The 13,722-nt window shown below is 55.3% G+C and overlaps 5 protein-coding genes across 5 annotated transcripts; 3 read left to right on the top strand and 2 right to left on the bottom strand.

Annotated features, from left to right (window-relative positions):
- Positions 1 to 196: 196 nt before the first annotated feature.
- On the bottom strand, positions 197 to 2,940 carry VDBG_07670 (vacuolar calcium ion transporter; the record flags this gene model as incomplete). Its single annotated transcript, XM_003002165.1, has 6 exons — positions 197 to 424; positions 590 to 662; positions 931 to 1,506; positions 1,565 to 1,941; positions 1,992 to 2,190; positions 2,294 to 2,940. 6 exons carry the CDS (start codon positions 2,938 to 2,940, stop codon positions 197 to 199), a joined length of 2,100 nt encoding a protein of 699 aa, XP_003002211.1.
- A 1,551-nt stretch (positions 2,941 to 4,491) lies between these two features.
- Positions 4,492 to 5,152, top strand: VDBG_07669 (predicted protein; the record flags this gene model as incomplete). Its single annotated transcript, XM_003002164.1, has 2 exons — positions 4,492 to 4,694; positions 4,846 to 5,152. 2 exons carry the CDS (start codon positions 4,492 to 4,494, stop codon positions 5,150 to 5,152), a joined length of 510 nt encoding a protein of 169 aa, XP_003002210.1.
- Positions 5,153 to 5,424: 272 nt separating this feature from the next.
- On the bottom strand, positions 5,425 to 6,475 carry VDBG_07668 (nucleoside diphosphate kinase; the record flags this gene model as incomplete). Its single annotated transcript, XM_003002163.1, has 3 exons — positions 5,425 to 5,624; positions 5,859 to 5,917; positions 6,222 to 6,475. 3 exons carry the CDS (start codon positions 6,473 to 6,475, stop codon positions 5,425 to 5,427), a joined length of 513 nt encoding a protein of 170 aa, XP_003002209.1.
- An 804-nt stretch (positions 6,476 to 7,279) lies between these two features.
- Positions 7,280 to 8,066, top strand: VDBG_07667 (glucosidase II; the record flags this gene model as incomplete). Its single annotated transcript, XM_003002162.1, has 2 exons — positions 7,280 to 7,361; positions 7,420 to 8,066. The coding sequence occupies 2 exons, from the start codon at positions 7,280 to 7,282 to the stop codon at positions 8,064 to 8,066; spliced, it is 729 nt and encodes a 242-aa protein (XP_003002208.1).
- Positions 8,067 to 8,326: 260 nt separating this feature from the next.
- Positions 8,327 to 10,285, top strand: VDBG_07666 (neutral alpha-glucosidase AB; the record flags this gene model as incomplete). The annotated part of the gene is made up of 1 exon (XM_003002161.1): positions 8,327 to 10,285. One exon carries the CDS (start codon positions 8,327 to 8,329, stop codon positions 10,283 to 10,285), a length of 1,959 nt encoding a protein of 652 aa, XP_003002207.1.
- Between the last annotated feature and the right edge of the window lie 3,437 nt (positions 10,286 to 13,722).

The following is a 13,722-nucleotide window of genomic DNA, read 5'->3' as shown; positions in this document are numbered from 1 at the left end:
AGCGAGGAGACGATTGTGACACGTACAACCAGCTGATGATCCGAATGCCTCCTCATGATGCTACAACATACTCTGGTCTTGTCACCAAGGTTATATCTCCTTATCCACTAGTTTGGTTCAAAACAATGGGTTCAGAATCGCGTGCTGGAAAGAAACCAAGTCTGCTCAAAATAAAGACCGAGATCCGGTGATACATCTAGGTCGTACTGCCGGGCCCTGCCGGTGGGAAACCTGTGTCATTTAGCTGTGTGCCATCGTCTTGGCATGTGTTGTACGCTACCCCGCCAGACCAGTTTCTCCCCGTATTCTCCGACCCCACATCCCGAAGTAACGTCTGCGAGGTTCCCTCGCATCGGCAGCGTCGGCGGCCTTCATCATCGGTTATGATATGGGGGTATGATGCTTGCAGACTGCCCTCATTTTCCTGGACCAAATCGTCCAGTGGTGGGTTGGAAATTGTGACCTACACCGCCAAAAGGCCCGCTAGGAATATCGACCGACTGCTTGTCTCGGGGTCACGGTGATTTCAGTAGCTCGTTCGAAGTGCTCCATGTCGTGTAGGTATTGTGTCAAGTGGCTGGCATATTACCATAGCCTCCCTACTGCAGAGCTGGAGAAGGGCGGGTGATGGTCCCGTAAGAAAAGACCACTCGGCAAGATATCTCAAGTCGTGATATGATGTACCAGCTTGCAATTCTGATGTGAACCCGAAGTTTGTCGTATTCGATTGAAATCGTGCAAAGTATGTACAAGAAACGCGAAAACCAGATCTAAGTGAGTCATTACCATCGACGATGCGCCAAGCTTGCCTATTTCTCCTCCGGAGATAAATACGCCCCAAGCCTGTCGGATGTTAGCTCGATCGCCATATGATGACTATTCAGCAGGAAGCTGCGTGGTATATGCAAGGCCTCAAAAAGGGGTACTCACCCAATGATTGCATAACAGGCACACATCAGTGCGCCCTTCAGTCCGTTCGTTTTCGCTGCCGTTCCCCCATCGTTTAAAATCAACATGTTCACAATCAATACGGATCCTAGCAGCGTCGCCATTTCAAAAATGTTAAAGGTGAGAGCCAGCTGGCGGTCGAGAATCCAGCCAGCGATAATGGTGAGTGGTGTCACGCACAGCGCGATCTGAATCGAGGAGCCGACGGCCACGGCCACGGCGAGGTCGAGCTTATCTTTCGCGGCGACCGTGACGACGGTGATATATTCGGCAATGTTGCCGACGATGGGCAGAATAATTAAGCCAATCACTGGCTCTGAAAGATGACCCTGATGGGTAACGGCGTCTATTGTGGAGACGAGGAATTCGGCGCACATGGACATTAGAGCCGATGTGACGACAAGAACCAGAATGGACATGAAACGGCTACCGGTCGGACGATGCTGGGCATGCGTCTGATTGCTGCTCGTGCGCATGAGCTCGAGAGTTGTCGGGCCAGAGCGCATGAAACCCGGGGCACTTGGGGCGCGGGATGTGGCCGCGGACCCGGAATTGGACCTGGAGTGGCGGCGTGAGCGGATGGAAGGGCTCAGTAGATAGTGGGCGGCCGGGAAACGAGTTGACGGGATCAATGTCGTTGTCGTTGGAACTTGAAGCGACCTTGTCAAGATTGGCCATTTCGATCTGGTCGGCGGGCTTCCCTGGAAAGTGCGGCACGGTAGGCGTGCCATCGTCGGCAAAACGAATGGTACGAGGGGGCAGGGTGTAAGCCCGGCTGCGCGAAGGAATTTGAGGCTCAGGAACAGCCCAGTGGCTTCGCTGGGTGCCAGTGCCTTCAGCCGGGATTGCGTCATGGGCTACTGGGCGGGTACGCAGCTCATGAACGAAGTACAATACGTAAATGACGAGCACCATGATGGCAGAGATGCGGCTCATCTTGAGAATGGCCTTATCCGCTCCTTTAGAGCCTTCGAAGGTGTAGTCAAAGGCGGTCTGTCAAGGTGAGCACAAGATCAATCACGGGATGGGGGCACTGAACCTACAGGCATCAGAAACACGAAGACAGAGACGAGCAGAAGGCAGCTGAGGAGTTGCGTGTTGGAGGTTGAGGGTGCAGAGGCATCGTGCCTCGAGAAAGTGCTGGCGAACAAAGCAGAGCCGAGAATCAGGAGCAGGTTGACGATGATGGAGCCAAGGATGGAGGCTTGCACGATCCGGATGTGGTTGTTGACCAGTGCGACGCTGCGCTGTTAGCAATGAGGTTCACCACGCCAGACACGATTACATACACGCTGTGAGGATGTCAGCACAGGGATTGAGGACCAGGAGGAACCGGAAAACGTACAAGATAATGAGCTCGACGAGGTTGCCGAGGCTAATGTTGAGCAGGGCACCGACAGTGTCGCCAGCATCGTTGGCGATTCTCTCCGTCGCGTCTGTCAACAGGGCCGACAAGGGCACAATGGCGATGACGTTGGTGATGAAGGTCAAGATGGGGCTCATGCCAGATAAGTAACTCGCAAGGCCGACAGGCACGAAGACGAGCAGACTGTTGAGCCAAGAGGCGAGTATCATCTCGCGGAGACTGCTCACGGATGACACGGCAGGCCGACCGAGGTCGGGGCCAATGCCAGACTCGTAGGCGTAGCCCGAGTCGTTCTGGGGAATGGGTGCCCATGGTCCTCTGCTGTCGTTACCCGAGAGAAAGGGTCGAAGGGCTTGCTGAACGCCGTCTGATGTCAGGTTAGGACGCGTGTGAGAGTGAGACAGCAGTAGTGAAAACCTGCCTCTGACGTTGGTCCTCAGCAACCCGGTGAAGCCATGGCTGTCCTGGGAACGGGCATCTTCAGACACCGCGCGCTCGAGGGGCAGAAGATCAATAGAACTCGAGGAGTCGCGCACGTCGTCGTCGTCCTCGCTTGAGTGGCTGTAGTCGTTGTTCACACCATTGAATGGGGTAACCCTCGGGTGGAGCGCAGCGGCAATAGCCATCAACTGGGCGGGCGGAAGCACAGGATGCGAACAGCTAGAATTAAAACAAGTATCGGATGTCGAACACGGATAAGTCGATGGAGCAAAACAAGACCAGTAATAAAAGAAGGGCGCTATACGATGCCGTCGTCGTCGTCGTCGCTGTCGTCGAAACAAGGTTCTCGTCAAAATACGGCGATGGAACAGTGTCGTACCGTGAAAAGACTGCAAAGGAAAAGGCCCCTTTTTCTTAAGGATGAAGAATCCAGGATGGGGGAAGGAGCCAGAACGAAGGGATCGTGAAATGAGGACTAGGTGCCTCTGCTGATGGAGCAGGGGTCCATGGAGCTAAGCTTCTTACAGTCCGGCGCTAGACTATTCAGAGGCTGGTGCTTTCTTTGGCATGAAGCCCATTCGCTGGCCCATCAATTGGGCAATGACAACCCATGCAACGGCAGGAGGAGGTCCAGGGAGCCCTTGCCTGTTGGGGGATGAGGAATTAAAGTCAGGCATGCCAGAAAGCTCCTGACACGCTGTAGTTTCGCCTCAACATGGGCTGCCTCAATGCCCTGTAGCAACTCTTCCCCTGTTTCCAGGCTCTTTCCTGGCTTCCGGAGCGCGCACATGCCACCCTAGCGCCGGCTCTCTCGGGATTCCTCGCGTGCTCACGCTGCATGTACATGTAAGGCTCCTTGGTAGTATGGAAAGCACCTACAGTAGGCACGTTACTCTTTCTACCTCTCTCCCGGGCTACCTAAGGTCAGGTAGGCATCCAAATCGTCAATGAGACGAAATCCACGTGATCAAGTCCCGGATTACCCAAAAGGTCATGCCAGTGGGTGTGCGAGCATGAGTGTCAATCATATTGGCCGGATGCCGATCGCGTCTGACTGGTCCATCTGGTTCGTCAACCCCTGACCGATCCGAATCAAGCTCTGACCTTTGTCTTGCCTGGCTCCCGGCTGTCTGGAGAGGAGCGAGCTTCAGGCTGCTTCGCTAATACTGGTCACGAGCTCCGGTGCCTGTAAGGCTGACGCACCGGCCACTGGTATTTTATTTGTTTAACCTTAGACTCAACTTGTCTGAAAGCCCCGGCGCTGGATGTGAATGTGGAGGATCTTGCCCCAGGCTTTATCAGGATCTGCCCCTTGCTGGAAACCATAGGTCTGAACCAAAGCTTGCATGACTGCCCAGGCCGTAGTTTCCACATCAGACCACCGACAAAACACTGCTAGTACCTCGACGATCTGACCGAACCCGAGATTACGACCGTGACTCGAGACGCGACGGACACACGTCTCCCTGTCCATGCGAGGTTTGATATGATCTGCCAAGACATGAGCCAGTGCCGGCTCGTCCCGCTCCATCCGGGCCAGCTGCCGGCAGCTGAGACCAGCTGGCTCATCAACATTCCCAGCATCTGAACAATGAACAAGCAGCAAGAGCTTTGGCCGTGCAGCAAAGACACCAGGGCGTATGCTCTGAATATACATCATCATCCCTTCTTGCGCCCACGACAACGAGGATTCGGTAGCACCGTGCAAAGACCGCCCTCGGATACAATTTCCCATAATGCTCGTCCGCCGCACCCTCCCCTCCTTCCGGCCGGCGCTGCGACCCAAACCTCGACATGCCGTACGCCACCAAAGCTCGAACCAAACCACCTCAGCCAAACCAGCCAAGCCCGCGAGCGCGCCAGCGACCACTGCCGCTTCCCTCTCCCACCCACAGTCCCGGTCTCGACCGCATCTCGACCGCCTCCCACAGCGGCTCAGGTTCCACACGGGGGCCTCCGGGCGGACCCCGTCTCCACACCATCGCTTCTTCGCGCTGACGGAAATTCACGGGCATCGGCCCTTGCTTGCCTTCTTTGCGCTCTTCACTACACGGCCTCGCACGCTTGAGTACCTGACCTCTCACTCGCAGCCTGGGTGCGCGACGGCGCCGAGAAGGCGGAGCGCTATTCAGTCGCAAGGGCTGGTTCGGGTTCGAGGCCGCAGATCGCGGGGCAGTAGCGGGGGCGTTCGCTCGGTCTGGCGACGCGGAGGCGGGGGACACGAGAGGACAGCTGGAACAGTGGCAGAGGGATGACGAGAGGTACAAGGTTGTTGTGGAGGTTGCGCTCGCGTGGGCTGTGACCAAGGCGCTGCTGCCCGCGAGAATTATCTTGAGTGTCTGGGGAACACCGGGAACGGTAGCTCTGTGGAAGAAAATCATCCGTAGAGGGCGGTAATTGACTGTTTCTCCCGAAAGAAGAAAAAAAAAAGGAGAACAAAAAATACGGCTGAACCAGGCACTTGGAGACAACGGAGGCGATTGATCATGAGTTTCTGTTCAGCTATCGTATTGGCTTTTTTACATGCAAATCCACCTGTCTACGAGACGGGGTCTCTCTACCATTCATCCTCAGCCTGCATGCAGCAAGCCGTGGTCAACGGACCACGACAGATTACTAGAGCACGCAACTCGCCTTTTCCGAATCACCGAGCAAAAATGGAAAGACACTTAAGCCTTCTCGTAGATCCAGTCGAAGGCAGCGGACTTCCACTGAACGAGGTCACCCTCCTTGAACCACAGGGCAATCTCCTTCTTGGCGTTCTCGACAGAGTCGGAGCCGTGGCAGACGTTGCGGCCGACGTCGATGGCGTAGTCGCCACGGATGGTGCCGGGGGAAGAGGCGAGGGGGTTGGTGGCGCCGAGGATGGCTGGAAGATAAAAACGTTAGCTGGCTGACTATGTACAAAAAAAGAACGAGGCAACGTACAGCGGCCGGTCTTGACGGCGTCACGGCCCTCCCAGACCATGGCGCAGATGGGGCCGCTGAGCATGTAGCTGATCAGGCCGGGGAAGAAGGCCTTGTCCTTGAGGTCGGCGTCTAAAGGGCGGTCAGTGAGCGGGGTCATCGGAGGGTTGTGGCGGTGTGTGGGGAGGTAACGTACAGTGCTGCTCAAGGTGCTCCTTGGAAGGGGAGACGAGCTTGATGGCAGCGAGCTTGAAGCTGGCCGAGTGTCAGTGCTTGCGATTGAAGCTGGAGTGATGTGTCTGGACTAACCCGCGGCTCTCGAAGCGAGAGATGATGGGGCCAACAAGGCCACGCTGGGGACTGTGTCAGTGGCGGTTTCGAGGGGCTACTGGCGATGGTGTCTCAGAAGAGGGCGTACCTGGACGCCGTCAGGCTTGATGGCGATGAAGCTGTATCTCAGTCAGCCTGGGTTGCGTGTAAATAATGCCATGCCACGTTGGCGAACCCCCTCGGAGGAGCCCTCGGAACATGGCGGGGTCATGTTGTAGAGGTCACTCACGTCTGCTCGGCGGAAGACATGATGTCGGTTTGAGGAACGGGAAGGTTCTTGAGTTGAGGAATAAAAGTATTGGCAGTTGCCTGGAGGTGGTCGTCGGGGTGGAAGAAGTCGTAAGTGTGGACGTAGAGGAGGAGAGAGAAGGAGAGAGCGAAGAGGAGGTAGCCGAACCAATTTTTTGGTGCTTGCTGGGCGGCATGTGGCGGGGTCGATTGGGCCTCCTTGACCAGCTTCTGGGGATGGAGGGGCTGCGCCATGTTGATTGGCGGACGACTGTACAGTAAAACTAGCAGTTATGTAAAGGACCGGCACTGTGAAGAAGGAACAGCCGAAGCAGAATCAGTATCGCGTCTCTTGGTGGATGCGCGCAATCGAATGCGTTGGACAAGAAGGCAACAGTTGCTGTGAATAGATGGTTCCCAGAAAGATGTTCAAAAGGTCGCAAGATGGACGCTTCGACCCAACGCCTATTCAAATTGACATTACCATGAGATGCACAAAGCTGGCATTTGGAGCTCCTTCCCACACAGCTTGGCCAGGGCGTCCAACTATATTCTATTCTTTTTCCCGAATACACCTGCTCTCATGAATATGTTTCCACCCTACCATCCACAGATTGCCACTTCTGCACCACCATAGGTTCAAAACAGAGGAGTTGAATCGATTGAATCGTACCTAAGAAGCGGGATGAAAACAGCCATCCTGAAGCTTTGTAAACCTCGGCCTCCGAGTTCGCACGACTGGCGTGTTCTCAGACCTTGATGCTGCTTTATGCATGTATCAGAGTCAACACACAACGCGGGGTTATCACCCCTGTGTCTCGGTTTGACACTAACCCTGGATGGGCCTCCCGAAGGACAGCTCAAGTCGCTGTTGCCACCATATGGTTAACATCGTGGACATTTGGCAACATCATCATCAGCGCCTTCAGCATCTTCACCAACAAGACTACAGCATCGTGCAGTTTCAATCTGACATGTCGATGCTTGATTTTTCTCACTGAAAATTCACTTTCTATTTTTTGTTTGTGCATTTCTGTAGCATCGTCTGTCATTCTCGCCATGGGGCCTCCCAGCCCTTTATCCTTTAGGCGGACAGCCATCCTCGGTCTGCTGTCCTTCGGCACCCTGATCCCCTCAGCATGTATGTCGCAACCTTGATCCATACAGCTCGAACTGAATTATCAAGCTGACTGATCAAGTCGCCGTCAAGGAACACGATTTCAAGAAATGCCACCAGTCTGGCTTCTGCAAGCGCAACCGTGATTATGCCGACAGCATCAACTCCAAGGGCTCAGCGTGGACTGCCCCATACGATATCCTCCCCGACTCATCCTCCTTTCAGGATGGTCAGCTTGAAGCTGTCATTCTCAAGACTATCAACGACAACAAGGATACGGTTCGACTGCCAATAACCATCTCTTTCCTCGAGTCTGGCACTGCCCGTGTTACTGTCGATGAGGAGAGGCGCCAGAAGCAAGACATCGAATTGAGGCACAACAGTAAGATTCGCAAGGAGCGATTCAACGGTGTGGAGAATTTGGCCATCACCGGCGGGCTCAACTTGGACACGGAGGCCAAGGTTACACATCAGGATAAGTCGCATATTACGGTCGCATACGGTCCTTCCCACAAATTTGAGGCAGTGGTCAAGCTCTCGCCCTTCGGCATTGAATTCAAGCGCGACGGCGCCACTCACATCAAGTTTAACGATGGCGGACTACTGAACGTGGAGCACTGGAGGCCCAAGATTGAGAAGCCCGTTGAGAAAGTCGAGCCAGCCGCCGAGGGCGAGCAGAAAGCCCATCGAGGGCGAAGAGGCGGCAACACCCGAAACGGTGGTTGGTAATGATGAGAGCACCTGGTGGGACGAGACCTTTGGCGGAAAACACAGACAGCAAGCCCAGGGGCCCAGAGAGTGTCGCGCTCGATATCTCTTTCGTGGGCTATGAGCATGTCTTTGGCATTCCCGAGCACGCTGGTCCCATGGCTCTCAAGCAGACACAGGGTGGAGACGGCCAGTACACCGAACCTTATCGTCTGTACAACGCAGACGTGTTTGAGTACGTCCTCGACAGCCCCATGACTCTCTATGGCGCCATTCCATTCATGCAGGCCCACCGCAAAGACTCGACCGTGGGTGTCTTCTGGCTCAATGCTGCCGAGACATGGATTGATATTACCAAGGATAAAAGCAGCGGTATCGTCAGCTCCAAGACAACTATGAACACCCACTGGATGTCGGAGAGTGGTCTGTTGGACGTCTTCGTCTTCCTTGGACCTACTCCCCAGGACGTGACCAGAAACTACGTCCAACTCACCGGCACGACTGCCATGCCCCAGGAGTTTGCCATTGGCTACCATCAATGCCGCTGGAACTACGTTTCTGATGACGATGTGAAAGATGTCGACCGCAAGATGGACCGATACAAGATCCCCTACGATGTCATTTGGCTCGACATTGAATTTGCTGACGACAAGATGTATTTCAACTGGGACAAGGATATGTTCAAGGACCCCATCAGCATGGGCGCGCATCTCGAGGAGCATGGTCGGCAGCTTGTCCTCATCAATGATCCTCACATCAAAAACAAGGATGGCTACAGCGTCGTCTCTGAGCTCAAGAGCAAGGACCTTGCTGTTCGTAACAAGGACGGCAACATCTTTGACGGCTGGTGCTGGCCAGGCTCCTCTCACTGGATTGACTGCTTCAACCCCAAGGCCATCGAGTGGTGGAGTGGTCTTTTCAACTACGACGCGTTCAAGGGCACCCTCAAGAACACCTTCATCTGGAATGACATGAACGAGCCCTCAGTCTTCAACGGCCCAGAGGTCACTATGCCCAAGGACAATATCCACTTCGACGATTGGGAGCATCGCGACGTGCACAACCTGAATGGCATGACCTTCCATAATGCCACCTACCAGGCACTCCTTACGCGCGAGAAGGGCGAGCTACGTCGACCTTTCGTTCTCACTCGATCTTTCTACGCTGGCTCGCAGCGTTACGGTGCCATGTGGACTGGTGATAACCAGGCGTCCTGGGAGCATCTCGGCATCTCACTTCCCATGATCCTCAACCAGGGCATTTCTGGCTTCCCATTCTCTGGCTCTGATGTTGGTGGCTTCTTTGGCGATCCTGAGGCGGACCTTATCGTTCGCTGGTACCAGGCTGGCGCCTTCTACCCCTTCTTCCGTGGACACGCCCATATCGATGCGCGCCGCCGCGAACCCTACCTCCTGGACGAGCCGTATCGAGGTATTGTCACTGCGGCGCTGCGTCTCCGTTACACCCTCCTGCCTTCCTGGTACACGGCCTTCCATGAAGCTCATCGCAACGGCAGTCCAATCGTGCGTCCCCTGTACTGGACTCATCCCTCTGATGAGGGCGGTTTCACTATTGACGACCAGTTGTTTATTGGTTCGACTGGTCTTCTTCACAAGCCTGTTGTGGAACAGAACCAGGAGTCGGTTGAGATCTACATTCCCGATGATGAGCTCTACTATGACTACTTCACTTATGATGTCAAGTCGACGTCAAAGGGCAAGCGCGTCTCAGTGGCCACGCCTCTCGAGAAGCTGGCGCTCCTCATGCGCGGCGGTCACGTCTTTGCCCGTCGTGATATTCCCCGTCGCTCGAGCCATCTCATGAGGTTCGACGACTACACCCTGGTCGTCGCTGTGAACAAGGCCGGCAATGCTGAGGGCGAACTCTACGTCGATGACGGTGACTCTTTTGATTACGAGGGCGGGCAATACATCCACCGCAAGTTCAACCTCGACAAGACCGCCAAGACACTTTCGTCAGTGGACGCCGAGGGCCGTGATACCAAGGCCATCAAGGCAGGCAAGTGGCTCGAGGCTATGGAGGCTGTCCACGTCGACAAGATTATCGTTGTCGGAGCCCCGGCTGCGTGGGACAAGGCGGCGGTGGAGGTTGAGTCGGAGGGCAAGACATGGACGGCGCAGGTCCGCTACCACAAGGCGGAGAAGGGTCGGGCGGCATTCGCGGTGGTTGGCCGCGTCGGTGCTCGCATCGGCGCTGATTGGACTATCAAACTAGCATAGAGTGGGTTATCCAAAGGCTCCCGAGCCAAAGTTGATCAAGCATTATCTTGGTTTGCGCACGCATGATCTATGTCGGTTGTTCTGCATTCGCAGACTCACGAGATTTGATTGGTTTGTCAAAATGATTCATAGCCGATTCTCAAGTTCACATCGTGAAACTCATCTCGGTAGAGACATTGGTCGACGTCTGCGAGTGTACTGCCACCGCATCCTTGTAACCATCCAAGAGTAACGGGGCATCACCCCCGAAGAAGCTGCCATGCCGCCCGACCCGAAGCACATTGGAAGCAGATCTACCTCATCATGCCGGTCGCTTGCGCGGGGGGTAATGGTCTTTAGGCTTCCGGGGCCGCCGCCATGAGGCAGCGAGTGTCAGTGTGGTATATCGTTTGCAAGGATGCCAAGACAAGCCAAAGCAGTTGATTGCTTGTATTCCGACTGTGCTCGATCATGATCCCGGCCGATCGACGATTCGCTACCCTTTCTCAGTGGGTCAGCTGGAGCCTGTTGATCGAGGGTTCTGGACTGTCATGTGTGTTTTCGGATGAGTGAGTGCGTGGAGTGGAGGCGACGATCTTGGGAGCGGCGCGGGAAACGGTGGCAGAACGGTGGATGGTATTGAGAGAGGTGCTTGATGCTGGTGTGCAGAGGCCGAGGAGCATGATGGGTGCGGCTTCGCGCCCACTGTTGGCGACTAGACAGCGGTGGGCTGCATCCTACAGGGGCTTCACGCACGCCCTCCGGAGCGGGCGCCGTACACCATGGACTCTGCGCACCGAACGGCGCAGTAGAGAGTCCATGGACTGCACTAACCTGAAGATAAAGGTGTTAAAATATTGGTCGTCTTGTGCAACTGTCAACGGCGGTTGGGGTCTAGGTGTCAAACGAGACTACAGCTTGTTGAATTCGCTTTGGAGCTGCTTACCAAGAGGGCAGGAAACTCAAGCTACACCCACAGAAGAACACACCTGATTTCCAGAGGCTCATTCAGAAGCTTGGCCGATATGACGGGCCATCGGCCTGCTGCAAGGAAGCGGTATCGCAACCAGTCCACTCGAAGTTTTCTACAGCTGCTGGCGTGCAGTGAGTCTCTTTCCAGGCTTCATGTTCGCGCGAGTGCAAAGATGTCCAGTTGGACGCACATCTGAGCCGATGCCACCCAGGCACCCAGCACTCGAAACTGCTAATCGAAAATTACTAGCAATCTATCAAACTCTTACGAGTGGGATTTTGAATCCACCAGTCGTTCGTCACAGCCTCCCTGGATCAGAGCATCGTAAAACCCCCCCAAAACATGCATTTCTTGGCTGTCTGGGAGTATTTTCTCAACAGAACCAACCGTCTGCACGGCCAGCCAGCATTAGAAGCCAGCGAGCCATAGCGCGACGAAAACAGCGGTTGGCAGGCGGGCCGAAAGAATTAGGTAGCGGCCGGGCGCCACACGGGCGGCAAACCATGACGGCCGCAGGGTGTCCGTGGCGGGCGGCAAAGGCGCCCCAAGGGCTCAGTGCACCATGTTTTCCCTGATCAGATGGCGTTAGGGGGCGTTGATCAACGGTGCATGTTCCTGCATTGCTGGCGGGTGGCGTCAACGTGCCCTGTAATCAAGCAAGCTGCCCGAGTGGAAGTAAATTGGTCATCGAACCAGGCAGAAACGCCTTGATCGAGAGCAAGAACCATTGAGGATCCAGGCGGGCGCAGTCTCGAACAATCTCAACGCCTTATCGAGTCAACGCAAGGCTACGATATGAGAGGCCTGATTCGTACAGCAGCGCCTCATGTCGGAATGAAATGAAACAGCCACATGCAGGCAATAGGAGAAGGAGGGCAAGGCACAATTCCTGAAGCGCATGGCGGTGCCCATCTACCGTCCGATAAGGTGCCGAATTTGGCGCACCTTATCTAACGCTAGGTGATCTCACGGCGCCGGCCCTGGACGCGGGACTCGCGGGTCTTGGCAGGCGAACGGCGCACTGTTGGTGCCGGCGGTACGGGTGCGGTGGCAACCCAGTGGGAGAGGGCCCTTCCCGGACGGTGCTCGCTGCTGGGTCCCTTCACCGGCTTGGCGGCTGTGGGCCTGCCCTCCTTGCCAAGGGGGCGTCAGACAAGGGGGGGAGGGTCTTAGAGGCCTTGTGGATGCTGAACGGTCGGTGCTTTCGGGGAGTTGGGGGGCCCGCCGTGACGTCAGGCCTGGTGTTTTGCTCGCTTCAAGTTCTGCCATCATTTTCCTCATGCTCGACGTGTTCGTCCCGCGATTGCCAGGCATGTGAGTGAGCGAATTCCCCCCTTGGCAGTACAGGTGATACGAGCTTGTGGCTTTCTTGCCTTGCAGAAGCGACATGTTGTAGTGGTGTGCTGTTGGGGGATCGTCGTTATCCCGAGGGCCTATGAATGGATGGCATGGCCGCAAAGGCGATTCGGAGTGGTGATCGCGGTGTCAGGAACGCGCCGGCAGGCAGCACCAGGAAGAGGCTGAACGGGCGACCACGTTCATCAAATCTTTGTGTCCAAAGGTACCGAAATGCCGAAGCTTCACGAAAGGTCGTAGCGAAAGAATCGGTTCACCTGCCACTAGGCAGTTCGATCGTCAGAAGCCGCTGGCTTGGACTAGTCTTGCCATCTAAAGTCGTTCAGTGACGTCTCTTCGGAGTCATGTCGACATTGGGAAGATGAAAGTCTCCAAACAGGAGGAAACAGACCTCTGAACAGACCCGCTGGGCCATCATCGTCCGCCTCGCACCGTCGCTAGAAACGGTGGGATTCATCAGAGGTTTGATTCGACGTGCCAAGTGCGCTGCGCAGAGAAAGACTGGAGCGTGGTGGGTCCCTGATCGAAATGACGAAGGAGGTTGTGACAAGACTCCAAGGCTCCTGGTCCCTCTCGACCCACTTGAGCATCTTGGTGGTGGACGGTCGACAGCAGACAGACAGATTTGCAAGATGCAAAAGCCTAGGAGGGGTGGTTCTTTTCCTGGGTTTGGTAAACTCCGAGGAATTCCAAGCCTCGAGCGCTCAATGCAATCGAATCGAGCATGGTCTGGAGCTTCCCTCGATGGACCCTGGGTTCCACCTCGGGGGCACCTTCTCTCTCACTTCCACCTCCTTCCTCTCCACCTCCACGCATCCATTGATGGTCGATGTTTCCTTTCCCTGTCCCCTTTTTCTCGATTCCTCCTTCTGAACTTATTTTTCCTGCTCCTTCCTGCACTTTCGCATCATACTCTTGTCAATCTATTTCCTCCTCGTCTGTCGTTGACGCGTGAAAGCCCATATTCACCACCCATCTATCCGCTGCATCTTGCCGAACCGCCTCGCTGGGTTCAGGCCTTTTCTTTCCCTTTTCTTACCTATTTCTACCTATCTACCTATATGCCTAGGTAGCTATCCCTGTTCGATCGTTGGGCTTGACGATTTTCCACATACTTTCAAGCGCAGGG

This window comes from Verticillium alfalfae, genomic scaffold, assembly GCF_000150825.1.
Source record: "Verticillium alfalfae VaMs.102 supercont1.10 genomic scaffold, whole genome shotgun sequence".
Classification (NCBI taxonomy): domain Eukaryota; kingdom Fungi; phylum Ascomycota; class Sordariomycetes; order Glomerellales; family Plectosphaerellaceae; genus Verticillium; species Verticillium alfalfae.
This window is presented reverse-complemented; position numbering and strand designations above follow the sequence as displayed.